Genomic DNA, 19,661 nt, shown 5'->3' with positions numbered 1-19,661 from the left:
TTAATTTATTTATCTGACAGAGACACAGAGAGCACAGATAGGCAGAGGGAGAGAGAGAAGCAGGCTCTTCTCTGAGCAGGGAGCCTGATGCAGGGCTCGATCCCAGGACCTTGGGATCATGACCTGAGCCGAAGGCAGATGCTTAACCAACTGAGCCACCCGGGCACCCCAAGAAGACCCAGAATTTAAAGTCAAGGTTGATTCTGGAAAGAGAATACTTGCCAACAGTTATATGTCAAATATCCGTTGAATGTTAGCTAGAAAAAAGCCTCACATAATTTCCACTTTTATTTGACCCAGTGGAGAGAAGACTTGCTGCCACATTATGTTTTTAGTTAAAGTAGTATATTGCTAAGGATAAGGATTATGGCCATTAAAATTTTTATGCCTCTCCTATCTAGTGAATACTGAATAAATGAAGAATGTTTTACACTGACATAATATATATCAATTAATTTTTCTACAGGTATCTTCATAGTCATCACTTCTTGGAGTTAGTTACCTTGCTTCTGTCAATTCCAGTAACAAGTGCCCACCCTGGTGTGCTGCAAGCCACAAAAGATGTTTTAAAGTTTCTTGCACAGTCACAGAAGGGTCTTCTTTTTTTTATGTCGGAATATGAAGCAACAAATTTGTTGATCCGAGCTCTGTGTCACCTTTATGATCAAGATGAAGAGGAGGGTCTTCAATCTGATGGTGTTATTGATGATGCATTTGCCTTGTGGCTGCAGGACTCAACACAGACATTGCAGTGTATCACAGAACTGTTCAGCCATTTTCAGCGTTGCACAGCCAGTGAAGAAACAGACCATTCAGATCTTTTGGGAACCCTTCACAATCTTTATTTGATTACCTTCAATCCTGTGGGAAGATCAGCTGTTGGCCATGTTTTCAGTCTTGAGAAAAATCTCCAAAGTCTTATTACTCTAATGGAGTACTATTCCAAAGAAGCCTTAGGGTAATTTTCTTTTTACTCCTTAAATTTTCTATTATACTGGAAAACTACATCAGTAAAGGGCTAGTTTCTTAAAAGGTGTTGTTTGAAAGTAAAAATTATTATAATTTTTTTTTGACATAATACATAATTTGTTAATTAAGGATTAGAATGATAGAAATTTCTAAAATATAAGGTGTGTCTGTAAAGCAACAAAATGGATCTTTTAGAAGCTTCTTCCAGTTTCCTCGTGGTATTGACAAGATTACAAGATTACAACTATAGATCTCTTGCTAATTTGTGTGTAGGGGAATCCTAAGGCACCAGAATATATACTTGCAGAGTAATGAGGACTATCTTGCTATCTTGAATTTTCCCTTGCCTTTAGACTATGGTGCTCTGGTTTCAGAAGTACTTTGACTGAATGTCAGCAGGGAATTTAGAATGATACTAGTTTTCAAGAGCTGCCCAGTAGGGCAGAGGATTGATTTTAGTGTCTGAGGAGATAAACATGGTCTTCCTGGCTCGTGTCATACAAAGCAGTGACATCCAGGTAACTGGCCTCACAACAGGGTGTTGATATGACTCCTTGAGTGACAGATCTTTTTTGGGGGGACTAGGAAAGGCAGTGGCTTTAACCTCAGCAGTTTTAAGGTAGAAGACAGTGATGATGGCAGTAGGTTGATTCATCACACTTATTCCTACTTATCCAGAGTGAACAAAATTTTAAAGGAGACCATTGAAGTATACTTCCGAATCTTTCATTGCTGATGAAGTATACTTGTTAATATTTCATTGTTCTTTTGATCTTCTTTCTTAATAGAATTTCACTCTCCATTGTGATGCATATGCTTTGTTTATATACTTTTAAGTAGTGTTTTCAAGTGAGTTGGAAGTGAACTTTAAAATCTAATTTCTTGTCTTCAGGGAGTTAGTCATGTTTCATTGTAAAATTCCTTGGTCTCTTTAAAACCAAATAGAAAAAAATGTTTAAAATTGTTCCTGGAAAAATTGCTTTCATACCAAAAACTTTAAAACCTTATTTTGTTTCAGTGATTCCAAGTCTAAGAAGTCAGTAGCTTATAATTATGCATGCATACTTATTTTGGTGGTGGTTCAGTCTTCCAGTGATGTCCAAATGCTAGAACAGCATGCAGCATCTCTCTTGAAGCTTTGTAAAGCAGATGAAAATAATGCTAAATTGCAAGGTATGGTACTTGAAGTTACTTAAGCATTTATGATATGTGAAGGAAAAAGCCTTTGAATATCTGTAATTAGTACTTTATCATGTTTTGATAATATATATAGTAATATTCTGTTACTTCTTGAAAGTACCCTTTATGAAAGTATTTTATATGGTGTTCTTAAAAAGATTTTTAGGAAATTGTCACAAGTACCTTTTCCTGGAAAATCATGGTAATTGGTGGTTAGTTGAAGTTCCTAATCAAAATGGAAGTAGCTTGAAGGTGAACTCAAAATGTTCAGTTTTTGTTTTTGTTTTAAGATTTTAAAATTATTTTTAAGTAATCTCTACACTCACATGCGGCTCGAATTTACAACCCTGAGATTAAGAGTTGCATGCTCCACCGGCTGAGCTAGCCAGGCACCCCCAATTTTTTTTTTTTTTTAAAGTAGGCTCCACGCCCAGCATGGAGCCCAAGGCAGGGCTTGAACTCACAACCCTGAGATCAAGACCTGAGCTGAAATCAGGAGTCGGATGCTTAACCGACTGAGCCACCCAAGCACCCCTTCAAAAGTTCAGTTTTCTGTATCGTTTGTGTATGTGTGTGTTTTCTATATATATTTCTAAGTATAACACTATTCTAAGTACAATTTAGAAATCCATTTGTCATTAATTAACATACATGTGCTGTCCTCAAAAGTGAAGGATGGTGAATATGAACATTATTTTCTAAAGTATATAAATCTATGTTGAATGAAGTTTATGACAAACCTTATGTGGGCAGTCCTGAAAAATTGAAAGGTTATCTAATCACAGTTTTTTTTGTTTTGTTTTGGTTTCTTTCTGACCTTACCAAGTAGAAAATTTGATAACATTGAGTAAATATTGTAAATAGCGTGTGGACTTTTTTCTTTTTCTTTTATTTTTTTTGAGAGAGAGAGCATGTAAGTGGAGGGTGGTGGGGGAGGGACAGAAGAAGAGGGAGAGAATCTTAGGCAGACTCCCTGCTAAGCATGGAGCTGGAGGAGGGGCTCGATTTCATGACCCTGAGATCCTGACCTGAGCTGAAATCAAGAGTCGGACGCTTAACCGACTGAGCCACCCAGGCTCCCCTGACTTTTTTCTTTTTAATCTTAAATTTTATGTGTGATACCACCAGTAAAGGTATGGATTAGTAAACTCAACTTCTCATATAGGAAATAGGTTTTTTCCCTGTAGTGTGCCTTTATAAAAGGAGGGCACACAACATCTTCAAAGGTATTATTAATGCTTTACTACTTATTCTGGGTGATGGGTACACATATTTGTTTTATTATTGTTCCTTATATCTTTCACTTGAGCAATATATGCTGTATATATGAAAGAGTTAATTTAAAAACACATAGGAAAAATACTCAGATGTACATAGGTGTAATCCTCATGGAGAATTGTAGAACCAAGGAGAGACATGACTGCTATTTTCAGTTTCCTTTAGTCATTCCTAAAAAGTGTCTGGAACTGGCATATCACTTTTTACATTACATTAGAATGCTTTTCTTAAAATAGTTTTGGTGATAAAGTATGGATGTTACAGCATAGCTTCTAGGAGAGTTTTTTTCTTCTTTGTTATTCCACTCAGTTTTGTTTTTTTTTTTTGAAGTGTAATTGACACACAGTGTACATTAGTTTCAGTCGTACAGCATAGGGATTACACAACTCTATATGTACAACATAATGATTGCACAATTCTATACAGTTATGCTGTGCTCACCAAAGTATAGCTACCATGTCACCATACAATGCTATTATACCACTGACTATATTCCCTATGCTGTACCTTTCATCCCCATGACTTATTCATTCTATAACTGGAAGCCTTTAACTCCTACTCCCCTTCACCCATTTTGCTCATCCTTCCATACCCCTCCCCTCTGGCAACTACCAGTTCTTTATATACTTATGAATCTGTTTCTGCTTTTTTTGTTTGTTCATTTTTTTCTAGCAGAGTTTTGAATTCACTTGTGGGAAATGGTATATTTCATTTGTGATTGTTTTATAAACAAAGTTTGTTGTTATTTTGGGATGATAGTGATTACTTTTAATTTTATAAAGGCAAATTAGGAAATTGGCAAAATTTAAAATTCATGTTAAGAGAGATGTCACTCAGCAAATGTCCCTGTTAGAAATTAATACATTTGTGCGTGCTTTTTGGGGGGTGTGGGAGGTGGTGGTAGCATTAGGTGAATAAACACTATTTTATTATTTGTTAGTTTATAAGCAGTCAATTTTACAATTTTTTTTTTAATGTTGTAAGTTGATGGTCCTGTTTAAGGATGTAAACACTTAAGTTTTTCAGAAACCAAGTAACTAAGAATGGTCACTTATTTCTAAGCCTGTATGTAGCCCATTCACATTTCACGTTAAGGCTTGTTTAGAGAATTAGACGTAAGTTTATCCCTGTATGAAATTTAGATTATTGAAATCAGTATGAATCTGATAATGTTCTTCTTTGAAAAAGAATACCTCTACTTCCTTTGTTATAAAGACTTTTTATTTTAAAATATTATATTATGAATGACCTTTTTGTTTTTAAGAACTTGGCAAGTGGCTTGAACCTCTGAAAAACCTTAGATTTGAAATTAACTGCATCCCAAACCTGATTGAATATGTTAAACAGGTAAGTAAAGCCTAAAAGTGCCTTGATTTTTTTTTTAAAGATGATTTTTTAATTTAATTTAATTTTTTTTTTAAGATTTTTAATTTATTCATTTGTCAGAGAGAGAGAGAGAGAGCACAAGCAGGGGGAGAAGCAGGCAGAGGGAGAAGCAGGCTCCCCGCTGAGCAAGGAGCCTGATGCGGTGCTTGATCCCAGGACCCTGGGATCATGACCCAAGCCGAAGGCAGACACTTAACTGACTGAGCCACACAGGCATCCCTTATTTGTTTTATTTTAGAGAGCGAGAGTGTGTGCACATGAGCAAGGGGAGGGGAGAGGGAAAGAAGCAGACTCCCCACTGAGTGGGGAGCCTGATGTGTGGGGCTCCATCTCACAACCCTGAGGTTGTGACCTGAGCTGAAACCAAGTCAGATGCTTAACCAAATGAGCCACCCAGGCACCCCTTAAAGTGCCTTCATTTTATGGAACTGTATGGTTCCAAATATAGTAATATTGCATTAATGTATATAATATGTGTATATATACAGTATGTATAATACAGTATATATATATAATGTATATAATACAGTAATTGTTAAGTGTATTTGATTGATTTGCTAGCCTTATGGTACAGATTGGTATGTGTATGTAGATGGGTGTGTGATGGTGTGTATATGTGAATACACTTGCACACAACCCTGTGTATTGTACTACTTTCCACTACCAAATTCTGCCCTATTTTTTTCCTCAAATTGGAGTAATATCACCTACCATTTTGATGATCTTTACAACAGCGTTTTAAAGTTAAATGCCCTGATAATTTAACGTATAATTGTTTCAGTTAAACTTTGGTGAAAAAGAACTTCCTTCAAAATTTTTAGGTGAAAATCAACAAGAGTCAATTCTAGATAATTACAATGGGAACTAGTTCTAAATTTGTTAATTTGGGATGGTCACATCTACAAATAAAACATTCATAAAAGTTGAAAATCCTGTATCATAATAGTGCATTTGAAAAATTCATGTAATTAGTAATTTAAAAATTCATTAAAACTGTTGCATTGTTAATTAGTTTTAAAAGTTAGTATAGTATAGGAAGAAGGACTAATAAAGGTGATCATAGATGCATAAAAAATTTTAAGCTAGAGAGACAGAATTGGACCTTGAATTATTTCCTCTTTCATTTAACAGATGAGCTGTGTGTATTTGTGTGTGTGTGTGTAAGTAAAACATCTTGGTTTTGGAGTTGAAATGTGTGTTATTAAAATAGCAACCAAGTACTGTTTGGGTATATCTGCTTTGGATTTTTCTTTACTGACTGGTCTGTCCTTATCTTCTCTTTTTACTCCCTCTTTCCTAAGAGTACTTTTACCTCCTGTGGTGCCATCATATTCTTCTGTGTTCCTTACTCTGTGCCTCAGATGTCATCTAGAGTTTCTCATATAGTCAGTCTTTTATTTGGCAGAAGTACAATAGATCCTATAAATTTAGATGGTCATGTGTTCAGGGTACTTGTGCATGGTCAGGAGAATGTATAAGGTGTCCAATAAAGATTATATGCTTGGGTAAAAGTTTTTAACCAATAAGAAATTTAGCTCTAGAAATTTAAATTACATGCTGTAATTAAAAGAATTTTTATTTTTATGTAAATCCTTATCCATTAATTATAGTTAAGAGATTCTCATTCCAAGATATACCAAAAACAGTTGATCTGAGAGTGAAACTTCTCTGTGTGCTCCATGCTGCTTTATGTAATTTGTGGAATTATTGTGGAAAGGCAGCAAGGAAGAAATAGAAAAAATGTATAGGGGAAAGGAATTTTCTTAGTTTTCTTTTTAAGTTTCCCCTTTGAGGGTTAGCAGCTGAAATAGTAACATTTTAAAATTCTTCATAAAAAACTTCTTCAGAGTTCTTTCAAAACCATCTATGCTGCTCTGTGGAAACTACAAAAACAAAGAAACTTACACATAACTTATTTGTTGTCAGGAAACATAGCATGGGCAGCTGCTAAGGACATAGGCAATTGTATTTCTTTTCCCTTTAACCATGCCCTAACTGGTCATCGCAACCAGATTCCTGTGGTATCTGCTTTGAAGTGTATGTTATGTAGTGCTAAAACATTCCTTGTTGCTTCCTTAGTTTTGAAAGAGGTTTAGTACCCACAGGGCTTTGTAAAATCAGTCATTGCTTCATTTTTGGGAGGGAGGGTATATAGAAAGAGTATATGAAAAAGAACTATTTTAAATTCTTAATACAGGGAGTCTCATTCATTTTTGTATGTTACTTTCATTTTAATCTGTACTTTTTAATATACTTGAACTTGGCAATCATTAATTTTATAAAATAACCTTTATAAAAACTTCATTAGTTTTATTCATGTTTTAAATTTACTTAAGAAACTTAAAATGGTGTAAGTACTTAACATGAAACTCATATTTTTAATTAATGCCTTCTTGGGAATTTTTTCTTGATTCATATCCAAGCACCAAGAAATTAAACTTTCTGTTCATATTTATTTTTAAAGAATATTGATAATTTGATGACCCCGGAAGGAGTTGGCCTTACCACTGCCTTGCGTGTTCTCTGTAATGTGGCATGTCCACCACCTCCTGTTGAAGGTAATATGGCTATTATACTTTAAAAACTATTCTTAAATCCTAGTATAAATGCTATTTATTAAATAAAATATTAAAAAATCTTAACTAATTATTAACATATAAGTAATTAGTTTTTTTTCCCCTTATCCTATATAAAGGTCAACAGAAAGACCTGAAATGGAATCTTGCCGTTATTCAGCTTTTTTCTGCTGAAGGAATGGACACCTTTATTCGGGTTCTACAAAAATTGAACAGTATTCTGACTCAGCCTTGGAGGCTCCATGTCAACATGGGGACTACCCTTCACAGAGTTACTACTATTTCAATGGCTCGCTGCACACTCACTCTTCTTAAAACAATGTTAACGGAACTCCTGAGAGGTGGATCCTTTGAGTTTAAGGACATGCGTGTTCCTTCAGCACTTGTGACTTTACACATGCTCCTGTGCTCTATCCCTCTCTCAGGTCGTTTGGATAGTGATGAACAGAAAATTCAAAATGATATCATTGATATCTTACTGACTTTTACACAAGGAGTTAATGAAAAACTCACAATCTCAGAAGAGACTCTGGCCAATAATACTTGGTCTTTAATGTTGAAAGAAGTTCTTTCTTCAATCTTGAAGGTTCCTGAAGGATTTTTTTCTGGACTCATACTACTTTCAGAGCTGCTGCCTCTACCATTGCCCATGCAAACAACTCAGGTATCACTTCCATATAACATGCATCTTATAAATGACTGCAGTAACACTTTTAAAAAAGCCAGTGATTTTGTTATTAAAAAAAACAAACAAACCCACAGCCCTCATCCCCTTCCCCTAAAAAAGACATAAAATAACTGGATGAGGGTGAGATAAAACTGAAGCAAGTTGGTCATTAAAGAAATATGGGGGCAACATTTTAAATAAATTTTTGTTAATGTGAATTTTATTATGCTGTTCTGTATACTTGTACTTTTGTTATTTTTAAAGCCTTTTTTTCCCTTTATCATGTGTTAGAATTTGCCATTAACTAGGTTGGTTCACCAATGGACTCTGCTCTACTGACTGCTAACCTGAGAACAATCAGATTTTCTAGATGCATTGAATTCAAGCGAATGTTTAATTGTATAATAGAAAAATGTTTTAAGCATGTAGTAAAGATGTTCTTTTCATAACAGTTCTTCCTGAACAGTTTTTGTGACTATAAATAAATATTAAAAAAAATCTACGTACACACACAATATACTTTTTTAACAGGTTATTGAGCCACATGATATATCAGTGGCACTCAACACCCGAAAATTGTGGAGCATGCACCTTCATGTTCAAGCAAAGTTGCTCCAAGAAATAGTTCGCTCTTTCTCTGGCACAACCTGCCAGCCCATTCAACACATGTTACGGCGTATTTGTGTTCAATTGTGTGACCTTGCCTCACCAACTGCACTTCTGATTATGAGAACTGTGTTGGATTTGATTGTAGAAGACTTGCAAAGGTATTTTCATTTTGCATTAAAAATTTTTTCCTCAAGTTATTCTTGATACAGATACATTTTTTTCACTTAGAATTTGGAAATCAGGGTTTAGAATGCTTAGATAATATATATTACATATACATATATACATATATACATATACGTGTATGTATGTATATGAATATATGTAGATTATTTTTAATTAGAAAACAATTTCATGTGCAAGATACCTTGAAAGTCTTGATTTTGGGTGTTTGAAAGGTGAACTATGAAGTACTCTGATTTAAAAAAGATACTGAAATCTGAATTTATAAAATTTTATAGTAATTGTAAAATTCCAGAGAAGTCGTCATATCCAAGGAATGAAATGTTTTATACAAGATTTGTATATCATAATATGTGTTGAAAAATAAATATTAGTTAAATAATGCCCTAAAATTAAGTATATTGTTTACTAAATGTATTGATTTTATTTCAGCACTTCAGAAGATAAAGAAAAACAGTATACTAGCCAAACCACCAGGTTGCTTGCTCTTCTTGATGCTCTGGCTTCACACAAAGCTTGTAAATTAGCTATTTTGCATCTAATTAATGGAACTATTAAAGGTGACGAAAGATATGCAGAAATATTCCAGGATCTGTTAGCTTTGGTGCGGTCTCCTGGAGACAGTGTTATTCGCCAACAGTGTGTTGAATATATCACATCCATTTTGCAGTCTCTCTGTGATCAGGTATTTATGGTTATTTTATAAATTCTGTGTGTTTGTGTATGGTTGAAAAGCTTCTCTTGATATAAATCTTGGCTGTGAACACAGAGATCTCATCTGTTGTATTAATCCTGTTGTTTAGGGAGATCAGTTTGACTAGTGAACCAACAATAAAATGGTTTGGTGCTTCATAGCTTTCTTTAGGTTTGTATTTCACAGGTTTCTCTGAAGTCTCTTTTTCTTTATGAGATTGCATCCTTGGGTAGTTACTTTATGTGCCACTGAATTCTTTGGGGTTGGTTATGTCTAGTATTTTCATTTTCCTGTCACTTATACACAGATTCTTGAATTTTATAGCTTTGTGATTGGTTGAATTAATAATATCATGTTCTCATTAGGACAACTTTTGAAGGTATCAGAGACGACTACAGTTTTAGTGTGTTTCAGACTACTCTGCTTACAGATGTTGACTATAGTATTTCTGCCTCTCTGTAATATTGGCTTCCAGTTTATAATTCCATGAGTTAATGATAATTGTTTTAACTTTTAAAGCCCATTGTGATTGAGATCTTTGAAGATTTGTCTTTTTTTTTAAGATTTTATTTATTTTAGAGAGAAAGTGCACACATAAGTGGGGAGAGGGGCAAGGGGGAGGGAGAGGGAAAGGGAGAGAATCTTAAGCAGACTCTGGGCCAAGCATGGAGCCTGATATGGGGCTCAGTGCCGGGCTTGATCCCATAACCCCAAGATCACCACCTGAGCCGAAACCAAGAGTCAGTTGCCCAACCAACTGAGCCATCCAGGTGCCCAAGATCTTTGAAGATTTGTGTACATATTGGTACTTTTGCTTATCATAATGCTCCTGCTATCTAATCATCAGATGTGATTTTTTTTCAGGCAGAATATTTTTAATAGGATCCCATGTTGGAAGATGATCTTTTTTCAGCTGACAAAAATCCAGTTTGGTTACATTTAACACTTAAGTCAAGAAGAAACATTTTTGGTGTGACTTGTTTTCACGAAAAGGGGATCTGGTTGAAATAGTTTGGGACCTGCTAGAAAGGATATTTAAAGTCCTTATACCTTAAAATGTCCTTTTGACTGGTGTTATATGATCCACGTCGGGTTTTATGACTAATCTGAATGACACTATAGCACCCTAGCTGCCCTGTTCACATAAACCTCATTCTTGGCCTCATCTTATATATTTTCCTTCTGATTCAAACTTTGTTTTATAGTTTTAACCCATGTTGAATCTTAGTTTGCAGTATGTTGAAGTGATTAAAGGCGATGAGACATACCCAAAAATGTTTCTGTAAAATCTATTTTATTTACTTTTATAAAAAGAGTGGTGGGAATTTTTATTGTTGGTTAAACTTGCTTGAGCATTGAAAAACTTAAATTTTAAAAGTATATAAAAACTGGAGGAAAATATTTACTGGAAGAGTGCTTAAATGTTTATTTGCTCCATCCATTTCTTTCTGTGATGTTTTAAATTCCAGTATGGATATGTTTATTTATTTATTTTTAAGATTTTATTTATTTGACAGAGAGCACAAGCAGGGGGAGCAGCAGACAGAGGGAGAGGGAGAAGCAGACTCCCCGCTGAGCAGGGAACCCGACGTGGGGCTTGATCCCACTGGGATCATGACCCGAGCTGAAGGCAGACGCTTAACCCACTGAGCCACCCAGGCACCCCAATATGGATATGTTTATTAAAATTTATTTCACTGAGGGGCACCTGGGTGGCTCAGTGGGTTAAGCATCCAACTCTTGGTTTTGGCTCAGGTCATGATCTCAGGGTCATGAGATCAAGCCCCCCCCCCCCCAAAATCTGGCTCTGTGCTCAGCAGGGAGTCTGCTTGGGATTCTTTTCCTCTTCCTCTCCCCCCCACCCCCAGCTCACATGTGCTTTTGCTCACTCTTTCAAATAAACAAATACAATCTTTTTAAAAAATTTTATTTCACTGAACGATTTCTTTATAAATTAAAAAAATATTCAAATAAATCAATAATACAATGATTTAAAGTATTTTAGTACCAAAAGTAGTTCACTTAACCATTTGAAGATAGAAACTACACTCACTGCAACGTGGAAGGAAAAATTTTTAGGGGCACCTGGCTGGCTCAGTTGGTAGAACGTGCAACTCTTGATTTTGGTGTCATGAGTTCAGGCCCTTTGGGCATAGAGCCAAATGAATGGATATGACGTTCTTCTAAAGTAAAAATATTGTAAAATGTTTGTCTTTATTTCTTTAAGTGTATATCTTTGTATCACCTTTTACAGAAGAGCAAAATGACTTCTTTGTGTTTGAATTTATATTTAGCATAGGAAGGTAACAATATTTTGATGAGGTTAATTACTAAGTATTAATTGGTATGTATTCCTAATATAAAAATGTGAATTGATGGTGATAATAATGAAAAATTTTTCCCCTACTCCTCTCCTCCCTCACAGGACATTGCTCTTATTTTGCCAAACTCTTCTGAAGGTTCTATTTCTGAACTGGAGCAGCTCTCCAATTCTCTACCAAACAAAGAACTGATGGCCTCGATCTGTGACTGTTTGCTGGCTATGCTAGCTAACTCTGAGAGCAGTTACAACTGTTTGCTGACATGTGTCAGAACAATGATGTTTCTTGCAGAGCACGATTATGGATTATTTCATTTAAAAAGGTAATGCTTAATTTAATATATTCTTGGACTTAATTTTTTACTCTGTCACTCCTCCCCAAATTGATTAATTCATAGCTAATTATAGAAAGTTGGAGATATGATTTCTTTCATGTGGAGAAATTTGTATTTATGGAAAAGGTTTGTTAGCAGTGAAGTGTGCTAGTAATAAAATCTTCAGGATTAAAATTATAAATTGAATAGATAGACAAATTAATATGGTCATCTTACAGTATTTAAGAAGGGAATCTTACTGTTCCAGGGATGTTAATTCACACTATATTTGCTTTGTTGATATATTTACCTGTAGTCCTTCAAAAGTGATGATGGTGCGGTATTATGGACCCTAAAGCTAAAAGTACTGATTCTGTGTTTTTTATTCTGTAAGAGGAATGGCTGAGATAAAATTAATTTGAGATAATTTAAACCTCAAGTATAATTTCTGCTCTAGTCTCTCTGTCCGTGCCCTAATCTTTTTCTTCTCTAGGAAGGTAGCTGGATACTGTGTAGATTTCCTTGGGAATTTGTAGAAGTATGTAGGATTATGAGATAGAAAGGAGGAAGAAACATACGTTTGTGCCTCTCATTAATTCTTACAACATTGGTTGAAAACTTATGTTCCAAATACCGTGTTTGGTTCTGGCTCCTACTTTCTCTACTTCCTTCTGATAAACCTGTCTCCTCATTTATATTCTCTCTCAGTTGGTAGCACCTGCTGAAAATCCAAGTTTTCCTCCTCCTCCTACCCCATCCCGTCTCTCACTATAGTCTTTACATTTTACTTGTGGAATGTCCTTTTTCCTATTGCCTGGGTATTTACTCTATATCCTTTAAAACTCATATTCTTCACCTCCAAGAAAGCAAAAAAACTTTCCTTGATTCCTCCATTCCTAGCTCTTACAAATACCCTTTGTATACATTTGCCATAGCATTATCTGTGATGTTTTTGGCTTTGCTGGATTCATGTTTCTGGCCTTTTTCCTGTCGGTAATCTTTTCCTAAATTGTCTTAACCTATTCCCTTTTCTCCCTCTAGCTCTAATTTTTCTGCTAAGCTCCAAATAACCCATCCATCTATTTGACATCTCTGTTTGGTTGTTTAATGGACAATTCACACTGAATAGACCTAAAGCAGAGCCCTTGATATTCTTGCTTCAAGCATTGTTTCTGTCTGTTCATCCCAGTAAATGTTATCACCATCCACTCAAGTATTTCTTGGTGATATTCACTTTGATCACTTGACTGAGATGCTGTCTGTCAGAATTTTGCACCGTAAACCTAATAATTTCCCACTTTTAATTACTAAATATTTTGTAGAATATATTTTGAGACTATGCAAATATCTTATTTCTGCTTGAAACTTTTGTTCACTTATTTTAGTATTCATCAGTGAATCTTGGCGTGTGGCAGTTTTTACTGTGGTGTCTTAATGCAAATTTCCTATTTCTCTTACTCCTTTTTAATTTATTAATTATCCTTCTGTAGGGAAGAATTATCTCTTTTCCCTCATTTGTGTACTTATTTAGGGATTTATGTTAATATGGACTTAATGGACACTAATTTTTTCTTTGTATGATAATCTAATGCTGTTGTTACTCATTTTGTTGTTCAACTTGTATCACTGATTTTGGTTCTTCTCATTGGATAGAGCTAGGAAATACATGCATGTGTCCTAACTCATGCATATACACATCTACATTTGTTTTTGTATATATTTATTTGTATGTATGTATTTTTTAAAATGAGTACATACTGACATTTTGACTCCAATATCAGATGTTGATTTTAGTTTTCTCCCTTTCCTTGTAACCTCGTTCATGTTTCATGTTGTACAGTTCTGTGGATTTTGACAAATGCACAGAGTCATGTGTTTATCACCACAGCTGCATACAGATTCCAGTGCACTACTTTTTTATAGACAACTTCTTTACAAGTTGAGCAACAAAAATACCAGATTTTGGTATTGTTAGTTTTTTAAATTTTAGGCATTCTAATAGGTATGTAGGGCACTCCAGTTTTTGATAGGTCATGGAAGTAAGGCTCATTTGCTTAAGGTTATATGTAGAGGCTAGTAATTGGTGTAAACCCATGCCTTTTTTATTAATCATAATATCTATCTTTGTATTTGATCTCATTCCTGTTTGTTGTGCCTTATCCATTTCATAATTTATAAAGTTCTCAAGAGCAGGAGTCTTTATCTTTCTCTCTTTTGTATTACTTTACCAAAGTCTCCTATGGTGGCATCTCAGAATCCAACCACATCTTTTAAATACAAACACTGCATGTTTAGTGTTAATATGATCTTATTTTCATTTTGACTAATTATGAATTATTACAACTTAAAGGACACAATTGAATATTAGAATACTTTGCCCTTGAAATTCTCTGTTGATCAACAAAGAGCTGTGTAAATGTTTAGAATAATTTTATCAGGACTGTATATTGTCATGATTGATTGTTATGCTTAAATCTGTCAGTATCAGGGGTTGACAAACCATGGGCCACAGGCCAAATCCAGCCCACTACCAGTGTTTGTAAATAGAGTTTTACTGGAACATAGTCAGCATTTATGTATTGTTTATGGCTGCTTTCCCACACTACACAAGCAGTTGAGTAGTTATAAGTGAGACTGCTGCTGTGTATAGAGAGACTGCTGTTGTGTTGTATATGTACAAGTGTTGTATAGCCTGCAAAGCATAACATATGTACCATCAGGTTCTTTACATAAAAAGTTTGTAGATCCCCAGCCTATATCCTTGATTTCCTTCTATCAGATTATAGTGCCATAAAGATAGTTATTTTTTGTAGTTATTATGTAAATCAGCCTTTCTGGTCAGGTTTCTGAGACAGCTATAGCCTCCTTATTTTAGAGAAATCCTCAGGCTATAAAAAAGTATAAAAATAGGAAACCTCGAAGTTTCTTTTGCTAAGTTTTATATCTTTACATTTGGGGTAAATATTTTCTTTTTGGGGGGAGAATGTTTTCTTTAAGAGCTTGAAGCTTATTTTTAAAAGGAGGTATCTGTAGATATTACCTTGTTAAATGGTTTATGTACATAGCCACACCAGAACATTTTTTAAACGGTGGACTGAATTTTGTTCTGTCTGAACTGGAGATAGTTTATTTCTTATACTAGATTTATACATTCAAATTTCAAGACATATCCTCTCTATTTATTTACAGTTCTTTAAGGAAAAACAGTAATGCTTTGCATAGTTTACTGAAACGAGTGGTCAGCACATTTAGTAAGGACACAGGTGAACTTGCATCTTCATTTTTGGAATTTATGAGACAAATTCTTAACTCTGACACAATGGTAAGTGTACATATATATATGTATTTGATATTTTTTAAATTTACAAACTTTGTCATAAGTTAAAAAAATCACTTCCATTGAAAAATATCTTAGGATGTGTTTTGGAAGTTTGAACTTAGAATAATGTTTTTTTTCTGTGCCCTTATCCCACTATAAGTGCAAGTTTTTGATTTATAAAAAAGATGTTTAAGAGCAGAATGTATTGAACTCTTTTTAAATTTATTAAGCATCATTAATTTGTAAATACTCTATGACTAGGCTACTTAGAGAAAAATACTACCCATAGTGCCTTCATTTTTTTTTTAAAGGTTTATTTATTTATTTTTTAGAGAGAACGCACGCATGAGTGGGGGAGGGGCAGAGGGAGAGGGAGAGAGAGAATCCTCAAGCAAAGTTTCCTCTGAGCTTGGAGCCTGACTCGGGGCTTGATCCCACGATCCCAAGATCATGACCTGAGCCAAAATTAAGAGTTGGCTGCTTAACCGACTGAGCCACCCAGGTGCCTCTAGTGCCTTCATTTTTTACTAAAGTAAAAAATAATTTTTTACATTGAGTTACCTTGCCAGGGACACTCAGAATATTCAAATTTTATCAGTCTCTTAATCAAGTATTTCCCTACAGTCATTTAATTGAACATTTGTTGATTGTGTTTTGGACGTTGTGATTTTGGAGTGATTGTAAAGTTTATTATACTAGGGTGTTTTGAATCCATCATAGATACAAATTAAAGATTATTTCCCCAACTCTAAAATCTTGTTGTTAAAATCTAATTAAGAATTTCTCAGGCTCCTGTGTGGCTCATTCGGTTGAGCGTCTGCCTTCAGCTCAGGTCACGATCCCAGGGTGCTGGGATCGAGCCCGCATCTGGCTCCCTGCTCAATGGGGAGCCTGCTCCTCCCTCTGCCTCTCCCCCTGCTTGTGTGCTCTCTCTCTATATCAAATAAATATATAAAATCTTAAAAAAAAAAAAAAAGAATTTCTCTCATTAGTATTTTCCAAAATCATGATATATGTTGTGGACACAATTCCAGAAACCTTTAATATTTAATAGGCTTGCCTTTAAAAAGTATTTGTGGTCAGATAAGTTTGGAAATGTCTCTCATGATGGAACTTACTTATACACATTAGTATAGTAGAAGCTCTAAAAGTTCCTAGATAAATAGAAACTTACTTTACTGCAGTTGAATCTAGCTTTTTCCGAATGTATTGGCTGCAAAATATTGCATGTGTGTGTATAACGTGTGTGCGCGCACGAAGGTACATATAGCTATTAACATCTGTAGGTCTGTATTCTGTCAACACTGGTTTGAGAAATTCAGCTCATATTTAAGATTTCTGTTTGGGAAGAGTTGTGGCAGACCTGTTTGTACAGTTCTACCAAAGCAAATATAATATGGGATTATTTCATAAGAAAAAATTAAATTTACTGTAGTGTATTTCTCTTACGCATATAATTTATATTAAGAATATTTATTTCAGTAAGGGGCGCCTGGCCAGCTCAGTTGGTAGAGCATGTGACTCTTGATCTCAAGTTCAAGCCTCATGTTGGGCATGGAGCCTACTTTAAAAAAAAAAACTTACTTTAGGTAGCACTTCTTGGCTGCCTATTGTGTTTGTAGTTATTTTTGTGCCGATTTTATCAGCAAATTTGTTTGTTTTGTGTCAGATATACTTTATTAAAGCGATTAAGTTGACCAGATGCTTTGATTCTGAAAGATCAGATTTTGATTCTGAAAGATAAAGAGCATATTTAATGGTAGGACTGTAGCTACTGTTAGGAATTTTAGAGTTTTTACTTAATGGAAGACTACTTATTAGCTTATTAGTTTTATCAGATCCTAAGTGGTGTGTTGTTAATAAATCAGTTTGACAGATTTTCTTACATCATCAATTAAACAGTTCCTAATCAAAAATCACTAACCACTGTTCATTCTTATTATCCAGGAGCTACTGGGCCCTCAGGACTGCTAATTAATGCTTTTATTCATCCCTTACCAATGTGTTTCCTTGTCTCACCTCTTTCACTGAGAAGATCAAGGTCATCCTGTTTGGTTTCTAAATCCTTTCACTCTCTCTTGGATTCTATCCCTGTTCTTTCTAACCTATTGTTTTCCTTCCTTAATCAGAGGAAAATGCCCCCCCTCCATTGCTTCATTTCTATCTGTGACATAGATCTTATACCTTCTAGTATCGTACCTGGCTCCTTTCCCTCTCCTCAGTTTTCCTCTCCTCTCTCTCTCCTGTCTCTGCCCTTGGCTACTTGATAGAATCTCTGAATATCCAAAACCAAATTCATTATCTTCCCATATACACTTGATTTATCTTTTATCTGCCCTACTTTTATATCATGATCTTCCTTGCCCTTCAAGATAGAAATGATGAAATAATAGTCAACTTTCCCCCTTTTCTTCATCCTCTTTAGCAGCTGTCATTCCTGTCAGTTTTATTCATAAAAACGTTCATATTTCATTTCTTTGTATTTCACCACTATTACCTTAGATTTCCTTCTTGCTGCTGCTTTTTTCATAACATTTTTATTGATATATGATCTACATCTCATAAAATTCACCCCTTTAAACTGACAATTCGGTGGTTTTTAGTGTATTCATAGAATTGTGCAACCATCACCACTATCTAATTTCAGAATGCTTTTAGAATTCCGAAAAGAAGCTCTGTGCCCATAACAGAAACTCCCCATTCCCCCTTTTTCCTAGGCCACGGCAACCACTCATCTACTTTTCTGTCTCTATATCAGTTTCTGCAAAAAGATTGCTGAGATTTTGATAGGGATTGTGTACTGAATCTGTAGATCAATTTGGGGAGTATTACTATCTTAATACTATTAAATCTTCATATCCATGGACATGACATGGCTTTCCATTTATTTAGATTGTCTTCGATTCCTTTCTAAGATATTTTGTAGTTTTCAATATACAGATCTTGTACCTCTTTTGTTAAGTTTATGGCTCTAAACTGGGAATTTTTGGGGCGCCTGGGTGGCTCAGTCGGTTAAGCGTCTGCCTTCAGCTCAGGTCGTGATCCTAGGGTCCTGGGGTCGAGCCCCACATCGGGCTCCCTGCTCTGTGGGAAGCCTGCTTCTCCCTCTCCTCCCCACTTGTGTTCCTGCTCTTGTTGTGTCTCTCTCTGTCAAATAAATAAAATCTTAAAAAAAAAAAAAGTTAAAAAAAATTGGGAATTTTTTAAATGCTGTTGTAAATGGAATTCTTACTTTCCATTTTTGAATTGTTTTTTGCTAGTGTTTAGAAAAATAGTTGATTTTTGTATATTGATATTGTATCCTATAACTTTGCTGAACTTGTTTTTTAGTTCTAATAGTTTTTTTGTGGTTTTCTTAGGATTTTCTATATACAAGATCATGCTATCTACAAATAAGATAGTCTGACTTCTTTCTCTCTCCTTTCTCTTTCTTTCTTTCTTTCTTTCTTTCTTTCTTTCTTTCTTTCTTTCTTTCTTTCCTCTCTCTCTCTCTTTCTTTCTTTTTCTTTCCTTCCTCTCTCTCTTTCTTTTTTTTTTTTTTTTTGCCTAATTGCCCCTGCAGGAACCTCCAGTACATATTGAATAAAAGTAGCGGGAATTGACATCTTTGTCTTGTTCCTGATCATAGGGAGAAGACTTTCAGTCTTTCACAATGAAATACAGTGTTCGCTATGGTTATTCATAGATACCCTTTATCAGTTGAAGAAATACTTCTGTTCCTAGTTTGTTGTATGTTTTTATCATGAAAGGTTGTAGTATTTGTTAAATGCTATTTCTTTGTCTTTTGAGATGATCATGTTTTTCTCCATGTTCTATTGATGTATATTATATTGATTGATTTTCACATGTAGAACTGGCCCTGTATTCCTGGGATAAATCCCACTTAGTCATGATACATGATCCTTTTTTTTTTTTTTGATGTATGGTCTTTTTTATATGTTGCTGGATTCAGTTTTATTTTATTGAGGAATTTTGGGTCTCTTATTTTTTTTTAAATATTTATTTATTCATTTTATAGAGAAAGAGCGCTCACCCAAGCAGGGGGAGTGACAGAGGGAGAGGGAGAGAATCCCATGCAGACTCTGTGCGAGCATGGAGCCTGATGCAGGGCTCAATCCTGATGCTGAGATCATGACCTGAGCCGAAATCAAGGGTCAGACGCTTAAC

The 19,661-nt window shown here is 34.9% G+C and overlaps 1 protein-coding gene across 2 annotated transcripts in view; it reads left to right on the top strand.

Moving 5' to 3' along the window:
- The window catches only part of VIRMA (vir like m6A methyltransferase associated), a 62,167-nt gene that overhangs the window by 27,072 nt on the left and 15,434 nt on the right, over window positions 1-19,661 (top strand). For both annotated transcript variants that reach the window (XM_032421620.1, XM_032421619.1), the window contains exons 9-17: window positions 467-958; window positions 1,988-2,142; window positions 4,691-4,773; window positions 7,277-7,370; window positions 7,508-8,052; window positions 8,587-8,822; window positions 9,280-9,532; window positions 11,967-12,184; window positions 15,365-15,497. In XM_032421620.1, coding sequence (XP_032277511.1) covers window positions 467-958; window positions 1,988-2,142; window positions 4,691-4,773; window positions 7,277-7,370; window positions 7,508-8,052; window positions 8,587-8,822; window positions 9,280-9,532; window positions 11,967-12,184; window positions 15,365-15,497 — 2,209 coding nt within the window. The remainder of the gene's footprint in view (window positions 1-466; window positions 959-1,987; window positions 2,143-4,690; window positions 4,774-7,276; window positions 7,371-7,507; window positions 8,053-8,586; window positions 8,823-9,279; window positions 9,533-11,966; window positions 12,185-15,364; window positions 15,498-19,661) is intronic.

This window comes from Phoca vitulina, unplaced genomic scaffold, assembly GCF_004348235.1.
Source record: "Phoca vitulina isolate PV1807 unplaced genomic scaffold, GSC_HSeal_1.0 scaffold25, whole genome shotgun sequence".
Classification (NCBI taxonomy): domain Eukaryota; kingdom Metazoa; phylum Chordata; class Mammalia; order Carnivora; family Phocidae; genus Phoca; species Phoca vitulina.
Note: the sequence above shows the minus strand (reverse complement) of the source record. Positions and strands in the feature narration are given on the sequence as shown.